This window comes from Oncorhynchus mykiss, chromosome 10 (genome assembly GCF_013265735.2).
Source record: "Oncorhynchus mykiss isolate Arlee chromosome 10, USDA_OmykA_1.1, whole genome shotgun sequence".
Classification (NCBI taxonomy): Eukaryota; Metazoa; Chordata; class Actinopteri; order Salmoniformes; family Salmonidae; genus Oncorhynchus; species Oncorhynchus mykiss.
In genome coordinates, this window is record NC_048574.1 from 79,782,058 (window position 1) to 79,803,779 (window position 21,722).

At 48.1% G+C, this 21,722-nt stretch overlaps 1 protein-coding gene across 2 annotated transcripts; it reads right to left on the reverse strand.

Annotated features, from left to right (window-relative positions):
- Positions 1 to 4,572: 4,572 nt before the first annotated feature.
- On the reverse strand, positions 4,573 to 20,501 carry LOC110531688 (alpha-2-macroglobulin receptor-associated protein). 2 transcript variants are annotated; one of them, XM_036934138.1, is made up of 10 exons: positions 20,220 to 20,501; positions 18,726 to 18,870; positions 10,606 to 10,736; positions 9,599 to 9,719; positions 8,292 to 8,382; positions 7,750 to 7,814; positions 7,598 to 7,680; positions 7,424 to 7,474; positions 5,117 to 5,242; positions 4,573 to 4,696 (listed from the first exon to the last, which is right to left on the reverse strand). In XM_036934138.1, exons 1-10 carry the CDS (start codon positions 20,379 to 20,381, stop codon positions 4,628 to 4,630), a joined length of 1,044 nt encoding a protein of 347 aa, XP_036790033.1. In that variant the 5' UTR covers positions 20,382 to 20,501; the 3' UTR covers positions 4,573 to 4,627. The 2 variants fall into 2 exon arrangements, with proteins under 2 accessions (XP_036790033.1, XP_036790034.1); XM_036934139.1 differs by having other exon boundaries at positions 18,726 to 18,951; positions 20,220 to 20,358.
- Between the last annotated feature and the right edge of the window lie 1,221 nt (positions 20,502 to 21,722).

Sequence of the window (21,722 nt, forward strand, 5' to 3'; positions counted from 1 at the left end):
TGCAGTCCAACTCATCCCAAACCATCTCATTTATGTTGAGGTCAGGTGATTGTGGAGGCCAGGTCATCTGATGCAGCACTCCATCACTCTCCTTCTCGGTCAAATAGCCCTTACACAGCCTGGCGGTGTGTTGGGTCATTGTCCTGTTGAAAAACAAATGATAGTCCCACTAAGCGCAAACCAGATGGGATGGTGTATCTCTGCAGAACGCTGTGGTAACCATGCTGGTTAAGTGTGCCTTGAATTCTAAATAAATCAGTGTCACCAGCAAAGCACCACCTCCTCCTCCATGCTTCACGGTGGGAACCACACATGCAGAGATCATCCATTCACCTAGTATACGTCTCACAGAGACACAGCGGTTGGAAACAAAAATCTAAAATTTGGACTCATCAGACCAAAGGACAGATTTCCACCGGTCTAATGTCCATCGCTTGTGTTTCTTGACCCAATGAAGTCTCTTCTTCTTATTGGTGTCCTTTAGTAGTGGTTTCTTTGCAGCAATATGACCACGAAGGCCTGATTCACGCAGTTGAGATGTCCATTACTTGAACTCTGTGAAGCATTTATTTGGGCTGCAATTTCTGAGGCTGCTAAGTCTAACTTAGCAGCAGAAGTAACTCTGGGTCTTCCTTTCCTGTTGTGGTCCTCATGAGAGACAGGTAACTCTAATGAACGTATCCTCTGCAGCAGAGGTAACTCTGGGTCTTCCTTTCCAGTGGCGGTCCTCATGAGAGCCAGTTTCATCACAGCGCTTGATGGTTTTTAAGACTGCACTTGGAAGAAAGTTTCAAAGTTCCGTGTTCCGTATTGACTGACCTTCATGTCTTAAAGTAACGATGGACTGTTGTTTCTCTTTGCTTATTTGAGCTGTTCTTGACATAATATGGACTTGGTCTTATATAGAAGAGAGCCCTATTTGGTAAAACACCCCTATCTTGTCACAACACAATTGATTGGCTCAAACGCATTAAGAAGGAAAGAAATTCCACAAATCAACTTTTAACAAGGTACACCTGTTCATTGAAATGCATTCCAGGTGACTACCTCATGAATCTGGTTGAGAGAATACCAAGCGTGTGCAAAGCTGTCATCAAGGCAAAGGGTGGCTTCTTTGTAGAATCTCAAATATAAAATAAATTGATTTGTTTAACACTTTTTTGGTTACTACATGATTCCATATGTGTTATTTCAACGTTTTGATGTCTTCACTATTATTCTATAATGTAGAAAATTGTAAAAAATAAAGTAAAACCCTGGGATTTTTTACAACTTTTTATTTAACCAGGCAAGTCAGTTAAGAACAAATTCTTATTTTCAATGACGGCCTACTGGGGAACAGTGGGTTTAACTGCCTTGTTCAGAGGCAGAATGACAGATTTGTACCTTGTCAGCTCTGGGATTTGAACTTGCAACCTGGAATGAGGTGTGTCCAAACCTTTGACTGGTACTGTATATACAAAAACATAATTTTATACTCGGCAGCATGACATTTAGTCAAGTGTTCAGTAAACATGGTCAAGAGGACCACAAATACACACAGGCTGGGATTCAAAATATAATCCACGCTGGCACCAACATGCCTTTGCAAGGCGGATTTGAGCCTAGACCTGAAGGATGAATGAACTACTCAGTTACCACGTCCTAAAGCCTAGGGTTGAACTAAGAACCATCTGGTTACTGCCGTAGGGTTGAACTAACACCCACCTGGTTACTGCCGTAGGGTTGAACTAAGAACCATCTGGTTACTGCCAGAGGGTTGAACTAACACCCACCTGGTTACTGCCATAGGGTTGGCCTAACAACCATCCGGCAGTAACCGTAGGGTTGAACTAAGAACAATCTGGTTACTGCCGTAGGGTTGGACTAACAACCGTCTGGTTACTGCCAGAACGTTGAACTAACAACCATCTGGTTACTGCCGTAGGGTTGGACTAACACCCATCTGGTTACTGCCGTAGGGTTGGACTAACAACCATCAGATTACTGCCGTAGGGTTGGCCTAACAACCATCTGGTTATTGCCGTAGGGTTGGACTAACAACCGTCTGGTTACTGCCGTAGGGTTGGACTAACAACCATCTGGTTACTGCCGTAGGGTTGGACTAACAACCGTCTGGTTACTGCCGTAGGGTTGGACTAACAACCGTCTGGTTACTGCCGTAGGGTTGGACTAACAACCGTCTGGTTACTGCCGTAGGGTTGAACTAACACCCATCCGGTTACTGCCGTAGGGTTGAACTAACAACCGTCTGGTTACTGCCGTAGGGTCGGAGTCCTCTGAGATACTGAGGCTTCTGGGTGTCTCTAAAGCCATCAGTTCCTGCAGTTTAAAAGAGACCATTAGCGAAGACAGCACTCATAGTTTCCAGTGACTGTTGTTCGTTGTCATGGTGCCAGAAACAGGTTTTATGTTCCATTCCCATGTGAACTACACACGATTCATCAGCAAGGCTTTAAACATATGTTTAGGCCTACAATAGTAATTCTGTTAAATTGTGTTATGCTCATTGTGTACCAATTTCGTCAAAATATCCAGATGACGAGAAAATGGGAGAAAAGGTGTTTTATTGCTTTTTGGAAAATTTGTTTCGATCTATATTTGATTCATTTTTGTTTATTACAGTGTTTTGCATCTTCAGGATGCCCCGCCCACATGGGCCAATAAGACTGGTTCAAAGACTGTTAACATCGATTTACAATCATGACACTGGTTCTCTCCGATTGGTTAATACAGCCCCTTGTGTTACAGCTTTAATTTAAAATGGATTCAATTTAGATTATTTTTCTCCACAATACTCCATCATAATTTTTTTGATTAAAAAAATGAAAAGCTGAAATGTTCATGAGTCAAGTATTCAACCCCATTGTTATATCAAGGCTAATTAAGTGCCGTAGTAAATATGTACTTAAAGCCACATCAGTTACAAGGACTCACTCTGTCTGCAAGGACAGTGTTCAACATGACTGCTGAATGACTGACTACCTCATCACTCCAACCCCACACATACAGATAATTGTAAGGTCCTTCAAATCGAGCTGTGAATTTCAACCACAAAAGACCAGAGAGGTTTTACAATAACCTCGCAAAAAGAAGGGCACCTCATTTTGGTAGATGAATAAAACGCTGAAAGCAGACATTGAATATCAACACACCAAGTCACTACAAAAGATTCAGGCGTCCGTCCTAACCGAGTTGCCAGAGAGGATGGAAACCGCTCGGGGATTTCACCATTAGGCCAAAGGTCACGGAGGAGTTCTTGAGATTTTCTGATATACCAATGATCCTATGTGTTACCATGGCGATGTCGTCAAATCCACTAATACCACCCGTTACTACGGCGACGTCGTCAACTCCACTGATACCGCGCGTTACTACGGCGACGTCGTCAACTCCACTGATACCGCGCGTTACTACGGCGACGTCGTCAACTCCACTGATACCGCGCGTTACTACGGCGACGTCGTCAAATCCACTGATACCGCGCGTTACTACGGCGATGTCGTCAAATCCACTGATACCGCGCGTTACGACGTCGTCAACTCCACTGATACCGCGCGTTACTACGGCGATGTCGTCAAATCCACTGATACCGCGCGTTACTACGGCGATGTCGTCAAATCCACTGATACCGCGCGTTACGACGTCGTCAAATCCACTGATACCGCGCGTTACGACGTCGTCAAATCCACTGATACCGCGCGTTACGACGTCGTCAAATCCACTGATACCGCGCGTTACTACGGCGACGTCGTCGTCAACTCCACTGATACCGCGCGTTACTACGGCGACGTCGTCGTCAACTCCACTGATACCGCGCGTTACTACGGCGACGCAGCTATTTCCCTAGAAAAGGTTCGATGGTGGTAATATGTGGTCGTCTCAAATACTTTCAGAATAAAACTCTTGATCAAAGTTATTAGGCGTTTGATCAAGAACGTACAGGGGGCTCTGGTTAAAAGTAGTGCACTATGTAGGGAATAGGGTGACATTTGGTACACGGGCATAATCAGATGTACCTACAGTAGGGATATATATACACATATTTACACAAAACAAGTAGTGGCACTGAAAGACACGTTCTCCACCCCAAATGGTACCCTATTCCCGACACAGTGCACTACTTCCATAGGGCCCCTGGTCAAACGTAGTGCACTATGTAGGGAATAGGGTGCCATTTGAGATTAGAAGCAGGCTCATCATTATTCAAATGGAACATGATCACAAATGAGATTTACGCGGAAAAACACTGATTTCATTAAAAGTAGTCTACAAGAGAGCAATGTGGACGGAAGTGTGTGTGTGGTGTGTGTGTGTGTGTGTGTATATATAGACGGGCAGATTAGCAGTTCATCGTAGGGTTGTCATGACAGCAGCATCGCCACTCTGAACCACTGTGGCAAGAAAAACACGAAGCAAGACTTCATTTGTTGTTTCGAGTCCCGATGTTGAAAACACACAGCCTTCTGCCCCCCCCCCCCTCCCCCCCAGGGCCTTCTGTCCCCACCCCCCCCAGGGCCTTCTGTCCCCTCCCCCCCCAGGGCCTTCTGTCCCCCCCCCAGGGCCTTCTGTCCCCCCCCCAGGGCCTTCTGTCCCCCCCCCTCCAGGGCCTCGTCTGAGTAACCCCTTACAGTTCGTTACGGTCCAGTCCTTTACGGGAGATCTTGCTGGTTAAATCCTGCATGTGCTTCTTCATCTGAGAGAGAAAGAGAGAGAGAGAGGCGTTACAACAAATCTCTCTAGTCTTCTCTGCCAGGTTATGGTCTCTCTAGTCTTCTCTGCCAGGTTATGGTCTCTCTAGTCTTCTCTGCCAGGTTATGGTCTCTCTAGTCTTCTCTGCCAGGTTATGGTCTCTCTAGTCTTCTCTGCCAGGTTATGGTCTCTCTAGTCTTCTCTGCCAGGTTATTGTCTCTCTGGTCTTCTCTGCCAGGTTACTGTCTCTAGTCTTCTCGGCCAGGTTATTGTATCCCATCTCCCTGGTCTTCTCGGCCAGGTTATTGTATCTCTCCTACCTTGTATCCCATCTCTCTAGTCTTCTCTGCCAGGTTATTGTATCTCTCCTACCTTGTATCCCATCTCCCTGGTCTTCTCTGCCAGGTTATTGTATCTCTCCTACCTTGTATCCCATCTCTCTGGTCTTCTCTGCCAGGTTATTGTATCTCTCCTGGTTTCTCAGGATGTGGTCGTTGTCTCCTAGAGCTTCTACATGTCTCAGCTTCTGGTGGGATAACTCCAACTGTTCCTGAGAGGGGGAGGGAGGAAGGAGAGGAGAGGGAGAGAGAGGCAGGGGGGAGAGGGAAGAGCAGGGAGGAGAGAGGGAAGAGAGAGAATCAGGCAGGAGAGAGGGAAGAGAGAGAATCAGGGAGGAGAGAGGGAAGAGAGAGAATCGGGGAGGAGAGAGGGAAGAGAGAGAATCGGGGAGGAGAGAGGGAAGAGAGAGAATCGGGGAGGAGAGAGGGAAGAGAGAGAATCAGAGAGGAGAGAGAGGGAGGGAGGAGAAAGTGAGTGGTCCTATCCCAAATGGACCCTACGCCCTAGGCACTTGCTTGGTGAAAGCACCATATAGTTTACACCTGTCAAACCCTCTCAGATCTCTAAGTGCCTTAAGGGCGTAAGGGTCCATTTGGGACATCAAGCGAGGTGAATAAAAGACAGTGTATTCAGGAAGATTTTAAGAACTTCACTTTTCCACATTTTGTTACGTTACATCCTTATTCTAAAATTGATTGAGTAACAACAAATTTCTAAATCTTTGCAAATGTAAACAAAATAAAAACCAGAAATACATTATTTATTCAAACCCTTCACTATGAGACTCTAAATTGAGCTCAGGTGCATCCTGTTTCCATTGATCATCCTTGAGATGTTTCTACAACTTGATTGGAGTCCACCTGTGGTAAATTCAATTGATTGGACATGATTTGGAAAGGCACACACCTGTCTATATAAAGGTCCCACAGTTGACAGTGCATGTCAGAGCAAAAACCAAGCCTTGAGGTCGAAGGAATTGTCCGTAGAGCTCGGAGACAGGATTGTGTCGAGGCACAGATCTGGGGAAGGGTACCAAAACATATCTGCTGCATTGTGGGTCCCCACGATTCTGAAATGGAAGAAGTTTGGAACCACCAAGACTCTTCCTGGCTGCACGGCCAAACTAGCCAATCGGGGGAGAAGGGCCTTGGTCAGGGAGGTGACCATGAACGCGATGGTCACTCTGACAGAGCTCTAGAGTTCCTCTGTGGAGATGGGAGAACCTTCCAGAAGGACAACCATCTCTGCAGCACTCCACCAACCAGGCCTTTATGGTAGAGTGGCCAGACGGAAGCCACTCCTCAGTAAAAGGAACATGACAGCCTGCTTGGAGTTTGCCAAAAGGCATCTAAAGATTCCCAGACCATGAACAACAAGTCTGGAGGAAACCTGGCAACATCCCTACGGTGAAGCATGGAGGTGGCAGCATCATACTATGGGGATGTTTTTCAGCAGCAGGGACTGGGAGACTAGTCAGGATCGAGGGAAAGATGAATGGAGAAAAGTACAGAGAGATCCTTGGTGAAAACCTGCTACAGAGCGCTCAGGACCTCAGACTGGAGCGAAGGTTCACCTTCCAACAGGACATCAACCCTAAGCACACAGCTAAGACAACGCAGGAGTGGCTTCGGGACAAGTCTCTGAATGTCCTTGAGTGGCCCAGCCAGAGCCCGGACTTGAACCTGATCAAACATCTCTGGAGAGACCTGAAAATAGCTGTGCAGCGATTCTCCCCATCCAACCTGACAGAGCCTGAGAAGATCTGCAGAGAAGAATGAGAGAAACTCCCAAATACAGGTGTACCGAGCTTGTAGCATCACACCCAAGGCTGTAATCGCTGCCAAAGGTGCTTCAACAAAGTACTGAGTAAAGGGTCTGAATACTTATGTAAATGTCATATTTTAGTTTTTTTTGCTTTGTCATTATGGGGTATTGTGATGTCATTATGGGGTATTGTGATGTCATTATGGGGTGTTGTGATGTCATTATGGGGTATTGTGATGTCATTATGGGGTATTGTGATGTCATTATGGGGTATTGTGATGTCATTATGGGGTATTGTGATGTCATTATGGGGTGTTGTGATGTCATTATGGGGTGTTGTGATGTCATTATGGGGTATTGTGATGTCATTATGGGGTGTTGTGATGTCATTATGGGGTATTGTGATGTCATTATGGGGTATTGTGATGTCATTATGGGGTGTTGTGATGTCATTATGGGGTATTGTGATGTCATTATGGGGTATTGTGATGTCATTATGGGGTATTGTGATGTCATTATGGGGTATTGTGATGTCATTATGGGGTATTGTGATGTCATTATCGGGTATTGTGTGTAGATCGATGAGGGAAAAAAACGGATTGATTAATAATTGATATTGATTGGTTACCTGGTAGTGGCTGTGCTTCTCTACCTTGGTCTCAAAGTGCTTCAGTTCCTCCTGATCTCACACACACACACACACACAGGGAGAGACACACCCAAACCGGACAGAACATTATGATCCAGACTGTGAAAAGTGATCACTTTAAAACAGATATGGAAAGAAAACACACACACACACCTTGAGCGAGTCCAGTTCATCCCCAGTCAGGTTGGCTCTCTGTGCCATCTCCCACAGCTCTATCACCCTGGGCTCTTTAAACTCTGGAGAGGAGGGAGGGGGACATCACAACTAGTCACACTCAACTGTGTGTGTGTGTGTATACCACTCACCGCTGTCCTCGCTGAAGCCTTCGTGGCTGAGTTTCCTCAGGCGTTCAAAGCCCTGGTTCAGATCCCTACAAACACACCATTAAAACACACACACACACCATTAAAACACACACACAACCTTAAAAACACACACACAACCATTAAAACACACACACACACACACAACCATTAAAACACACACAACCTTAAAAACACACACACAACCATTAAAACACACACACACACACACACAACCATTAAAACACACACACAACCATTAAAACACACACAACCATTAAAACACACACAACCATTAAAACACACACAACCATTAAAACACACACAACCATTAAAACACACACAACCATTAAAACACACACAACCATTAAAACACACACAACCATTAAAACACACACAACCATTAAAACACACACAACCATTAAAACACACACAACCATTAAAACACACACAACCATTAAAACACACACAACCATTAAAACACACACAACCATTAAAACACACACAACCATTAAAACACACACACACACAGCGTTAATACACACCTCATCTTGTCCTTCAGGTCGGTGTGTTTCTGATGCAGGACATGTTGTTTAACTTCCCCTTCTAATGGAGAGATCACATTCTTATGGATCTCTATAGAGGGGGGGGGGGGGGGGGGGGGGGGGGGTGGAGATGGGGATGGAGAGAGATGGAGAGAGGGAGGGGATGGGGGAGAGGGCGGGGATGGAGAGAGATGAGGGAGGGGATGGAGAGAGATGGGGGAGGGGATGAGAGAGGGAGGGGATGGGGGAGAGGGAGGGGATGGAGAGAGGGAGGGGAGAGGGAGGGGATGGAGAGAGGGAGGGGAGAGGGAGGGGATGGAGAGAGGGAGGGGAGAGGGAGGGGATGGAGAGAGGTAGGGGATGGAGAGAGATGGGGGAGAGGGTGGGGATGGAGAGAGGGAGGGGATGGAGAGAGATGGGGGAGAGGGTGGGGATGGAGAGAGGGAGGGGATGGGGGAGAGGGAGGGGATGGGGGAGAGGGAGGGGATGGGGGAGAGGGAGGGGATGGGGGAGAGGATGGGGAGAGGGGGAGGGGATGGAGAGAGGGGGAGGGGAGAGGGAGGGGATGGAGAGAGGGAGGGGATGGAGAGAGGGAGGGGATGGAGAGAGGGAGGGGATGGAGAGAGGGAGGGGAGAGGGAGGGGATGGAGAGAGGGAGGGGAGAGGGAGGGGATGGAGAGAGATGGGGAGAGGGAGGGGATGGAGAGAGGGAGGGGAGAGAGATGGGGGAGAGGGAGGGGATGGAGAGAGATGGGGGAGAGGGAGGGGATGAGAGAGATGGGGGAGATGGAGGGGATGCGGGAGAGGTAGGCGGAGATGGAGGAGGGAGAGACGGGATTAGAGGAGGGAGAGAAGGATGGGATTGGAGGAGGGAGAGAAGGATGGGATTGGAGGAGGGAGAGAAGACAGACGGGGAGACAATAACAAATACATGAAGGTCGTTTAGCAGACAGTGGTATCCAGAGTGAATTACTCTCTTACTGGAGAAAACTACCACATCACAATCACTGCCACTACTAACTTTCATCAATAAAACAGCTGTCAACAAAACCAAAAGTAATATTTCACAAAATCACTAGCGGTCAAACAACTACATTATAATTCAACCTAAACCAAGTGACAGTTCATCACTGGGTAACACTGACAATCACTAGGGGAGAGAGAGGAGAGAGAGGAGAAGAGAGAGGAGAGAGAGGAGAGAGAGGAGAGAGGAGGAGAGAGAGAGGACAAGAGAAGAGAGAGAGGAGAGAGAGAGAGAGGCAGAACGACAGACAAAAGAGAAGAACGAGCGTAAAAAGCCCTCTCACCCTCCGTGCGGCTGACGGTATCCATGACGATGTTGTACTCGCTGATCTTGTCCTTGTGGTGTTGAAACTCCCTCTTCAGACTCTGCATCTCCTCCTCTGAGAACTTACCAGAACTCTTAGCCTGTAGGGAAACACATTTCCACTACACTGTTAGTAGGAAGAATGAGGACAAGTCGCCCCAAAATGGCTTCTAGGGTTGTAAACTGGGGTGAAAGCCATAGAGGAAGAGAAACTGAGGACAAGTTGCCCCAAAATGGCTTCTTGGGTTGTAAACTGGGGTGAAAGCCATAGAGGGAGAGAAACTGAGGACACGTTGCCCCAAAATGGCTTCTTGGGTTGTAAACTGGGGTGAAATCCATAGAGGAAGAGAAACTGAGGGCAAGTTGCCCCAAAATGACTTCTTTGGGTTGTAAACTGGGGTGAAAGCCATAGAGGAAGAGAAACTGAGGACAAGTTGCCCCAAAATGGCTTCTTGGGTTGTAAACTGGGGTGAAAGCCATAGAGGAAGAGAAACTGAGGACAAGTTGCCCCAAAATGGCTTCTTGGGTTGTAAACTGGGGTGAAAGCCATAGAGGGAGAGAAACTGAGCACCTTCATCCCCAAAATGGACGCTGTTATACTGAAACTGGCGGTGAGAACTGGGTTCTCCTGAAGTGTTCACTCGTTCACTACTTCCCACTAATCTAAAGCCATTGGGTTGGTGGAGGCGTGGCCTAGGGGGAGTTATTACCATATTTCTGATCACTGATTTGAAAGGAAATGACTGGTAAGAGAAGAGAACAAGTGCCCTCCCCCCACCCCTCCCTCCCTCCCTCCTCCTCCCCCCACCCCGTCCCTCCTCCTCCCACCCCGTCCGACCCTCCTCCTCCCCCCCACCCCTCCTCCTCCCCCCACCGCGTCCCTCCTATTCCTCCCCCCACCCCGTCCCTCCCACCCCGTCCGACCCTCCTCCTCACCTCACCCCACCCCTCCCTCCCTCCTCCCTCCCTCCCACCCCCCTCTCTCACCTTATTCCACAGTTTGTCCAGTCTGGGGTCATCAAACATGTCTCCTTCTCTGATGTCATGGTCCTTCAGGTTGTTAGACTCTAGAGGTCTGGTGTCCTTCTTCCCATCCATCCCATACTTAGCCAGGATCACTGGTGTGGAGGGGAAGACACAAAATGGATGCCAGTTAACCATACTATCCCATACTTAGCCAGGATCACTGGGGTGGAGGGGAGACACAAAATGGACGCCAGTTAACCGTACTATCCCATACTTAGCCAGGATCACTGGGGTGGAGGGGAAGACACAAAATGGATGCCAGTTAACCATACTATCCCATACTTAGCCAGGATCACTGGGGTGGAGGGGAGACACAAAATGGACGCCAGTTAACCATACTATCCCATACTTAGCCAGGATCACTGGGGTGGAGGGGAGACACAAAATGGACGCCAGTTAACCATACTATCCCATACTTAGCCAGGATCACTGGGGTGAGGGGAGACACAAAATGGACGCCAGTTAACCAAACTATCCCATACTTAGCCAGGATCACTGGGGTGGGGGGAGACACAAAATGGACGCCAGTTAACCATACTATCCCATACTTAGCCAGGATCACTGGGGTGGAGGGGAGACACAAAATGGACGCCAGTTAACCATACTATCCCATACTTAGCCAGGATCACTGGGGTGGGGGGAGACACAAAATGGACGCCAGTTAACCATACTATCCCATACTTAGCCAGGATCACTGGGGTGGAGGGGAGACACAAAATGGACACCAGTTAACCATACTATCCCATACTTAGCCAGGATCACTGGGGTGGAGGGGAAGACACAAAATGGACGCCAGTTAACCATACTATCCCATACTTAGCCAGGATCACTGGGGTGGAGGAGAAGACACAAAATGGACGCCAGTAAACCATACTATCCCATACTTAGCCAGGATCACTGGGGTGGAGGGGAAGACACAAAATGGACGCCAGTTAACCATACTATCCCATACTTAGCCAGGATCACTGGGGTGGAGGGGAAGACACAAAATGGCATCCGGTTGGCGTTTCCACTCACTACCAAATATGGTGATGAGAGGAAGCCCAGTGGCCGGCGGTGGGGGAAGGTGGAGATGGGAGGATTTTGGACGACGTTCTGCTCATTATCTCATCGATTAAACATTTGATCTCGATACAGTTCTCTGTTCCCCCAAATTACAATCTGTTATAATCTGTTATTTTTTTTTAAGTAAAATAGTTTTTTTATAAAGGAGTTACTTAAGGGTTGAATTTAGTTATTGCACACATGCACTTCAGAGTAGGCGTTCCCTAACACAAATATGCAAATACATGCTAGAAAGAGCCCAATAGGATCTCGCTAGCTCGTGCTTGGCTCTGCCCACTATGATTAGTGCCACCCCCCCATTGGAAATGACAGGCTGTGGTCCATCTTGGTTTAGTTATAAAAAAAATATGTAATATTTAAGCAATAATGCTCGAGGGGGTGTGGTAGATGGAGAATATACCACGGCTAAGGGCTGTTCTTAGGCCCAACTCACACCTTCCCCAAGGCCCTTCACACCCCTGAGACATTATAACAACCCACACACCTTCCCTAAGGCCCTTCACACCCCTGAGACATTATAACAAGCCACACACCTTCCTCAAGGCCCTTCACACCCCTGAGACATTATAACAAGCCACACACCTTCCCCAAGGCCTTCACACCCCTGAGACATTATAACAAGCCACACACCTTCCCCAAGGCCCTTCACACCCCTGAGACATTATAACAAGCCACACACCTTCCCCAAGGCCCTTCACACCCCTGAGACATTATAACAAGCCACACACCTTCCCCAAGGCCTTCACACCCCTGAGACATTATAACAAGCCACACACCTTCCCCAAGGCCTTCACACCCCTGAGACATTATAACAAGCCACACACCTTCACCTTCCCCAAGGCCTTCACACCCCTGAGACATTATAACAAGCCACACACCTTCCCCAAGGCCCTTCGCACACCCAAGACATCATAACAAGCCACAAACCTTCCCCAAGGCCTTCACACCCCCCACATTATAACAAGCCACACACCTACCCCAAGGCCCTTCACACACCCAAGACATCATAACAAGCCACACACCTTCCCCAAGGCCTTCACACCCCCAGCGACATTATAACAAGCCACACACCTTCCCCAAGGCCTTCACACCCCCAAGACATTATAACAAGCCACACACCTTCCCCAAGGCCTTCACACCCCCACCTCATTATAACAAGCCACACACCTTCCCCAAGGCCTTCACACCCCTGAGACATTATAACAAGCCACACACCTTCCCCAAGGCCTTCACACCCCCACCACATTATAACAAGCCACACACCTTCCCCAAGGCCTTCACACCCCCACCTCATTACAAGCCACACACCTTCCCCAAGGCCTTCACACCCCCACCACATTATAACAAGCCACACACCTTCCCCAAGGCCTTCACACCCCCACCACATTATAACAAGCCACACACCTTCCCCAAGGCCTTCACACCCCCACCTCATTATAACAAGCCACACACCTTCCCCAAGGCCTTCACACCCCTGAGACATTATAACAAGCCACACACCTTCCCCAAGGCCTTCACACCCCCACCTCATTATAACAAGCCACACACCTTCCCCAAGGCCTTCACACCCCCACCACATTATAACAAGCCACACACCTTCCCCAAGGCCTTCACACCCCCACCACATTATAACAAGCCACACACCTTCCCCAAGGCCTTCACACCCGAGACATTATAACAAGCCACACACCTTCCCCAAGGCCTTCACACCCCTGAGACATTATAACAAGCCACACACCTTCCAAGGCCTTCACACCCCTGAGACATTATAACAAGCCACACACCTTCCAAGGCCTTCACACCCCTGAGACATTATAACAAGCCACACACCTTCCCCAAGGCCTTCACACCCGAGACATTATAACAAGCCACACACCTTCCCCAAGGCCTTCACACCCCTGAGACATTATAACAAGCCACACACCTTCCAAGGCCTTCACACCCCTGAGACATTATAACAAGCCACACACCTTCCAAGGCCTTCACACCCCTGAGACATTATAACAAGCCACACACCTTCCCCAAGGCCTTCACACCCGAGACATTATAACAAGCCACACACCTTCCCCAAGGCCCTCACACCCCTGAGACATTATAACAAGCCACACACCTTCCCCAAGGCCCTCACACCCCTGAGACATTATAACAAACCACACACCTTCCCCAAGGCCTTCACACCCCTGAGACATTATAACAAGCCACACACCTTCCCCAAGGCCTTCACACCCCTGAGACATTATAACAAGCCACACACCTTCCCCAAGGCCTTCACACCCCTGAGACATTATAACAAGTCACACACCTTCCCCAAGGCCTTCACACCCCTGAGACATTATAACAAGCCACACACCTTCCCCAAGGCCTTCACACCCCTGAGACATTATAACAAGCCACACACCTTCCCCAATGCCTTCACACCCCTGAGACATTATAACAAGCCACACACCTTCCCCAAGGCCCTCACACCCCTGAGACATTATAACAAGCCACACACCTTCCCCAAGGCCCTCACACCCCTGAGACATTATAACAAACCACACACCTTCCCCAAGGCCTTCACACCCCTGAGACATTATAACAAGCCACACACCTTCCCCAAGGCCTTCACACCCCTGAGACATTATAACAAGCCACACACCTTCCCCAAGGCCTTCACACCCCTGAGACATTATAACAAGTCACACACCTTCCCCAAGGCCTTCACACCCCTGATACATTATAACAAGCCACACACCTTCCCCAAGGCCTTCACACCCCTGAGACATTATAACAAGCCACACACCTTCCCCAATGCCTTCACACCCCTGAGACATTATAACAAGCCACACACCTTCCCCAAGGCCTTCACACCCCTGAGACATTATAACAAGTCACACACCTTCCCCAAGGCCTTCACACCCCTGAGACATTATAACAAGCCACACACCTTCCCCAAGGCCTTCACACCCCTGAGACATTATAACAAGTCACACACCTTCCCCAAGGCCTTCACACCCCTGAGACATTATAACAAGCCACACACCTTCCCCAAGGCCTTCACACCCCAGCGACATTATAACAAGCCACACACCTTCCCCAAGGCCCTTCGCACACCCAAGACATCATAACAAGCCACAAACCTTCCCCAAGGCCTTCACACCCCCCACATTATAACAAGCCACACACCTTCCCCAAGGCCCTTCACACACCCAAGACATCATAACAAGCCACACACCTTCCCCAAGGCCTTCACACCCCCACCACATTATAACAAGCCACACACCTTCCCCAAGGCCTTCACACCCCCAAGACATTATAACAAGCCACACACCTTCCCCAAGGCCTTCACACCCCCACCTCATTATAACAAGCCACACACCTTCCCCAAGGCCTTCACACCCCTGAGACATTATAACAAGCCACACACCTTCCCCAAGGCCCTTCGCACACCCAAGACATCATAACAAGCCACAAACCTTCCCCAAGGCCTTCACACCCCCCACATTATAACAAGCCACACACCTTCCCCAAGGCCCTTCACACACCCAAGACATCATAACAAGCCACACACCTTCCCCAAGGCCTTCACACCCCCACCACATTATAACAAGCCACACACCTTCCCCAAGGCCTTCACACCCCCACCTCATTATAACAAGCCACACACCTTCCCCAAGGCCTTCACACCCCCACCTCATTATAACAAGCCACACACCTTCCCCAAGGCCTTCACACCCCCACCACATTATAACAAGCCACACACCTTCCCCAAGGCCTTCACACCCCCACCTCATTATAACAAGCCACACACCTTCCCCAAGGCCTTCACACCCCCACCACATTATAACAAGCCACACACCTTCCCCAAGGCCTTCACACCCCCACCACATTATAACAAGCCACACACCTTCCCCAAGGCCTTCACACCCGAGACATTATAACAAGCCACACACCTTCCCCAAGGCCTTCACACCCCTGAGACATTATAACAAGCCACACACCTTCCAAGGCCTTCACACCCCTGAGACATTATAACAAGCCACACACCTTCCAAGGCCTTCACACCCCTGAGACATTATAACAAGCCACACACCTTCCCCAAGGCCTTCACACCCGAGACATTATAACAAGCCACACACCTTCCCCAAGGCCTTCACACCCCTGAGACATTATAACAAGCCACACACCTTCCAAGGCCTTCACACCCCTGAGACATTATAACAAGCCACACACCTTCCAAGGCCTTCACACCCCTGAGACATTATAACAAGCCACACACCTTCCCCAAGGCCTTCACACCCGAGACATTATAACAAGCCACACACCTTCCCCAAGGCCCTCACACCCCTGAGACATTATAACAAGCCACACACCTTCCCCAAGGCCCTCACACCCCTGAGACATTATAACAAACCACACACCTTCCCCAAGGCCTTCACACCCCTGAGACATTATAACAAGCCACACACCTTCCCCAAGGCCTTCACACCCCTGAGACATTATAACAAGCCACACACCTTCCCCAAGGCCTTCACACCCCTGAGACATTATAACAAGTCACACACCTTCCCCAAGGCCTTCACACCCCTGAGACATTATAACAAGCCACACACCTTCCCCAAGGCCTTCACACCCCTGAGACATTATAACAAGCCACACACCTTCCCCAATGCCTTCACACCCCTGAGACATTATAACAAGCCACACACCTTCCCCAAGGCCCTCACACCCCTGAGACATTATAACAAGCCACACACCTTCCCCAAGGCCCTCACACCCCTGAGACATTATAACAAACCACACACCTTCCCCAAGGCCTTCACACCCCTGAGACATTATAACAAGCCACACACCTTCCCCAAGGCCTTCACACCCCTGAGACATTATAACAAGCCACACACCTTCCCCAAGGCCTTCACACCCCTGAGACATTATAACAAGTCACACACCTTCCCCAAGGCCTTCACACCCCTGAGACATTATAACAAGCCACACACCTTCCCCAAGGCCTTCACACCCCTGAGACATTATAACAAGCCACACACCTTCCCCAATGCCTTCACACCCCTGAGACATTATAACAAGCCACACACCTTCCCCAAGGCCTTCACACCCCTGAGACATTATAACAAGCCACACACCTTCCCCAAGGCCTTCACACCCCCACCACATTATAACAAGCCACACACCTTCCCCAAGGCCTTCACACCCCTGAGACATTATAACAAGCCACACACCTTCCCCAAGGCCTTCACACCCCCACCACATTATAACAAGCCACACACCTTCCCCAAGGCCTTCACACCCCTGAGACATTATAACAAGCCAAACACCTTCACCTTCCCCAAGGCCCTTTCCGATTTTTTAAAGCAGCTCTGTCTCTCTCTCTCTAGAAAACCAACTGTTTATAAAGCAGCTCTGTCTCTCTCTAGAAAACCAATTGTTTATAAAGCAGCCCTGTCTCTCTCTAGAAAACCAACTGTTTATAAAGCAGCTCTGTCTCTCTCTAGAAAACCAACTGTTTATAAAGCAGCCCTATCTCTCTCTAGAAAACCAACTGTTTATAAAGCAGCCCTATCTCTCTCTAGAAAACCAATTGTTTATAAAGCAGCCCTATCTCTCTCTAGAAAACCAACTGTTTATAAAGCAGCTCTGTCTCTCTAGAAAACCAACTGTTTATAAAGCAGCTCTGTCTCTCTAGAAAATCTACTGTTTATAAAGCAGCTCTGTCTCTCTCTAGAAAACCAACTGTTTATAAAGCAGCTCTGTCTCTCTAGAAAACCAACTGTTTATAAAGCAGCTCTGTCTCTCTCTAGAAAATCTACTGTTTATAAAGCAGCTCTGTCTCTCTCTAGAAAACCAACTGTTTATAAAGCAGCTCTGTCTCTCTCTAGAAAACCAATTGTTTATAAAGCAGCCCTGTCTCTCTCTAGAAAACCAACTGTTTATAAAGCAGCTCTGTCTCTCTCTAGAAAACCAACTGTTTATAAAGCAGCCCTATCTCTCTCTAGAAAACCAACTGTTTATAAAGCAGCCCTATCTCTCTCTAGAAAACCAATTGTTTATAAAGCAGCTCTGTCTCTCTCTAGAAAACCAATTGTTTATAAAGCAGCTCTGTCTCTCTCTAGAAAACCAACTGTTTATAAAGCAGCTCTGTCTCTCTCTAGAAAACCACCTGTTTATAAAGCAGCCCTATCTCTCTCTAGAAAACCAACTGTTTATAAAGCAGCCCTATCTCTCTCTAGAAAACCAACTGTTTATAAAGCAGCTCTGTCTCTCTAGAAAATCTACTGTTTATAAAGCAGCTCTGTCTCTCTAGAAAACCAACTGTTTATAAAGCAGCTCTGTCTCTCTAGAAAACCAACTGTTTATAAAGCAGCTCTGTCTCTCTAGAAAATCTACTGTTTATAAAGCAGCTCTGTCTCTCTAGAAAATCTACTGTTTATAAAGCAGCTCTGTCTCTCTCTAGAAAACCAACTGTTTATAAAGCAGCCCTATCTCTCTCTAGATAATCTACTGTTTATAAAGCAGCTCTGCTCTCTCTAGAAAACCAACTGTTTTTAAAGCAGCTCTGTCTCTAGATAATCTACTGTTTATAAAGCAGCTCTGTCTCTCTCTAGAAAACCAACTGTTTATAAAGCAGCTCTGTCTCTCTCTAGAAAACCAACTGTTTATAAAGCAGCTCTGTCTCTCTAGAAAACCAACTGTTTATAAAGCAGCCCTGTCTCTCTCTAGACAATCTACTGTTTATAAAGCAGCTCTCTGTCTCTCTCTAGAAAACCAACTGTTTATAAAGCAGCCCTGTCTCTCTCTAGACAATCTACTGTTTATAAAGCTCTAGTTTAAGTGGTGTTATTTACACCAAGTAGTGTTATTTACACCAAGTAGTGTTATTTACACCAAGTAGTGTTATTTACACCACTCTTCCCTTCTAGTCCTTCTCTCTCTCTCCATCAGTCAGGTAGGTAGTTTAAGTAGTTATTTAAAACCATCCTCCCTTCTAGTTTCTCTCCCCTCCATCCATCCCTCTCTCTCACCGTTGAAGCCACGTCGTAGCTTGGCCTCTCTCTCTCCATTCTCATCCATCCCTTCTGCCTTAGACTTCTTCCACTGTAATTCATCTTTCTCCTGGATCTTCAGATCACTGTGGAGCTCTGCCTGACGCACTGGGGGCAACTGCATCTAGAGGAAGGAAGGAGAGAGGGATGGATGGAGCGAAAGAGAGAGACTGGTGTTAGACTGGAGCACTGGGGGCAACTGCATCTAGAGACAGCGGGATGATGAGAGAGAGAGGGGTGGATGGAAAAGAAAGGGAGAGAGGATGGAGGAGGGAATGGGAGAGAGGGATGGAGGAGGGAAAGAGGATGGAGGAGGGAAAGGTAGAGAGGATGGAGGAGGGACAGGGAGAGAGGATGGAGGAGGGACAGGGAGAGAGGATGGAGGAGGGAAAGAGGATGGAGGAGGGAAAGAGGATGGAGGAGGGAAAGGGAGAGAGGATGGAGGAGGGAAAGGGAGAGAGGATGGAGGAGGGAATGAGGATGGAGGAGGGAAAGAGGATGGAGGAGGGAAAGGTAGAGAGGATGGAGGAGGGACAGGGAGAGAGGATGGAGGAGGGAAAGGTAGAGAGGATGGAGGAGGGAAAGGTAGAGAGGATGGAGGAGAGAGGATGGAGGAGGGAAAGGTAGAGAGGATGGAGGAGGGACAGGGAGAGAGGATGGAGGAGGGAAAGGTAGAGAGGATGGAGGAGGGAAAGGTAGAGAGGATGGAGGAGGGAAAGGTAGAGAGGATGGAGGAGGGAAAGGGAGAGAGGATGGAGGAGAGAGGATGGAAAGGTAGAGAGGATGGAAGAGGGAAAGGTAGAGAGGATGGAGGAGGGAAATGGAGAGAAGATGGAGGAGAGAGGATGGAGGAGGGAAAGGGAGAGAGGATGGAGGAGGGAAAGGGAGAGAGGATGGAGAAGGGAAAGGGATGGAGGAGAGAGGATGGAAAGGTAGAGAGGATGGAGGAGGGAAAGGTAGAGAGGATGGAGGAGGGAAAGGGAGAGAAGATGGAGGAGAGAGGATGGAGGAGGGAAAGGGAGAGAGGATGGAGGAGGGAAAGGGAGAGAGGATGGAGGAGGGAAAGGGAGAGAGGATGGAGGAGGGAAAGGGAGAGAGGATGGAGGAGGGAAAAGGGAGAGAGGGATAGGCAGTAAATCAAATCAGACTGGAACTAATGAAGTGTAGTGTGTGTATCGTCTGTCTGTGAGAGAAATCGGTTCCTTAAAGTACCCGGGTACAATCAGACCTCAGCCATCTCTAACTACTTCAACGTTACTTGATTGGCATAGGTAGCTGAATCAGCTAAGGTAACTGTTAGCTAGCTAAATTAGCTAAACAAAATGTTGGACAGACCAAGGAAGTGTAGACAAAACGTTATCTAACTTTTGGACTCCACTAGGACCAGATAACGAAGACAATTCACTCTCGACTGTCTTAATATTTAAGTAAAACAAAGCTAAACTATAATAATAGCATGACTTGACTTCTTACCCTGGTCGCTTTCTCCCACACCTGGTTGAGTTTAGCTATCCTAAATTCCACCGTGCTCTTACCGTCCACGGACGGTTTCTGATCGTTCATTTCTCGAGAATACTTTCCTGCAATCGCCCCGACTGCGAGACACAACACCGCGAATAAACAACCGAACTTCATTTTTGCACCGTACCGGAAAATGGATGGAATAAATCTTAAAAATGAAACGCAATTTCAGAGCTACGGTCTATCTAACTCCGAGTACTTCAAGTCATGTGTTTAGAAGAGGCGGACGCGTCCTGAACTGCATTATGGGATATGTAGTTTTAAAACAACTATAAACTGGGTTTACACTTCTGGGGAAAGGGTTTGTAAACATACAATACCCACAATGCACCTCGTAATCGTCTCCTAGTAACGGAGGATGTGGGAGGCTTTGAGCAAATAGGAATCATCCACGCGTTGGATTGAAAAGGGATTTAGGGTTTAGCAATTTTACACCACACAGGCATAATTTAATGTTGGCTAGCTTTCACACATGAAACAGCCTACTCAAGCAGTAATAAGTCACCCATTTTGTGTTAACCATTTAGTTTACTAAACTAGGTATTGATTGGCGCCTGCACACACACACACACACACACACACACACACAAAGTTGTCTATGTTGGTTGTGTAGTTGCCATGGCGCCCTAGCAGCCTAAGCACAGAGCTCATGTACATGTTAAATTATTTGTAAGTGTTTTTAAATTGTGTTTTTAAATATTTGCAGATGGACTGGCAGCTTGCTAGCTGGCTCGTTATTTTTGTTTGAATGATGCATCTGTACCAACTTTGTTGTTGTGTCACCCTTGGCTGCCTGTTCCTGGTCTTTTGAAAACTCAGGAGTCACCTGAAGTACGAGAGGAATGGTAGAGGGCTCGTAGTGAGGACGCCTGGCCACTACTCTGAACTGTGTGTGATGAACTTTCTGGTGCCCAGAGCTGCTGAGGTAGAGGGCTCGTAGTGAGGACGACTGGCTACTACTCTGAACTGTGTGTGATGAACTTTCTGGTGCCCAGAGCTGCTGAGGTAGAGGGCTCGTAGTGAGGACGACTGGCTACTACTCTGAACTGTGTGTGGTGAACTTTCTGGTGCCCAGAGCTGCTGAGGTAGAGGGCTCGTAGTGAGGACGACTGGCTACTAGTCTGAACTGTGTGTGGTGAACTTTCTGGTGCCCAGAGCTGCTGAGGTAGAGGGCTCGTAGTGAGGACGACTGGCTACTACTCTGAACTGTGTGGTGAACTTTCTGGTGCCCAGAGCCGCTGAGACATCAAGTGGGTGCTACTCAGAAGGAAGGAGGACACGTCCAGTAGCTATAAGACTCAGGCTGATTCCCAGAGTAGCCCTCTACAAAGATCATCACTAGACTGTTCATCAACCACCTTCCTGACCACCTTCCTCTGATCATGATATGTCCCTCTACATCTTTTAGAGGATGCATGACCTCAAAGACTTGGCCTCTATTGGTTGACCTAATTA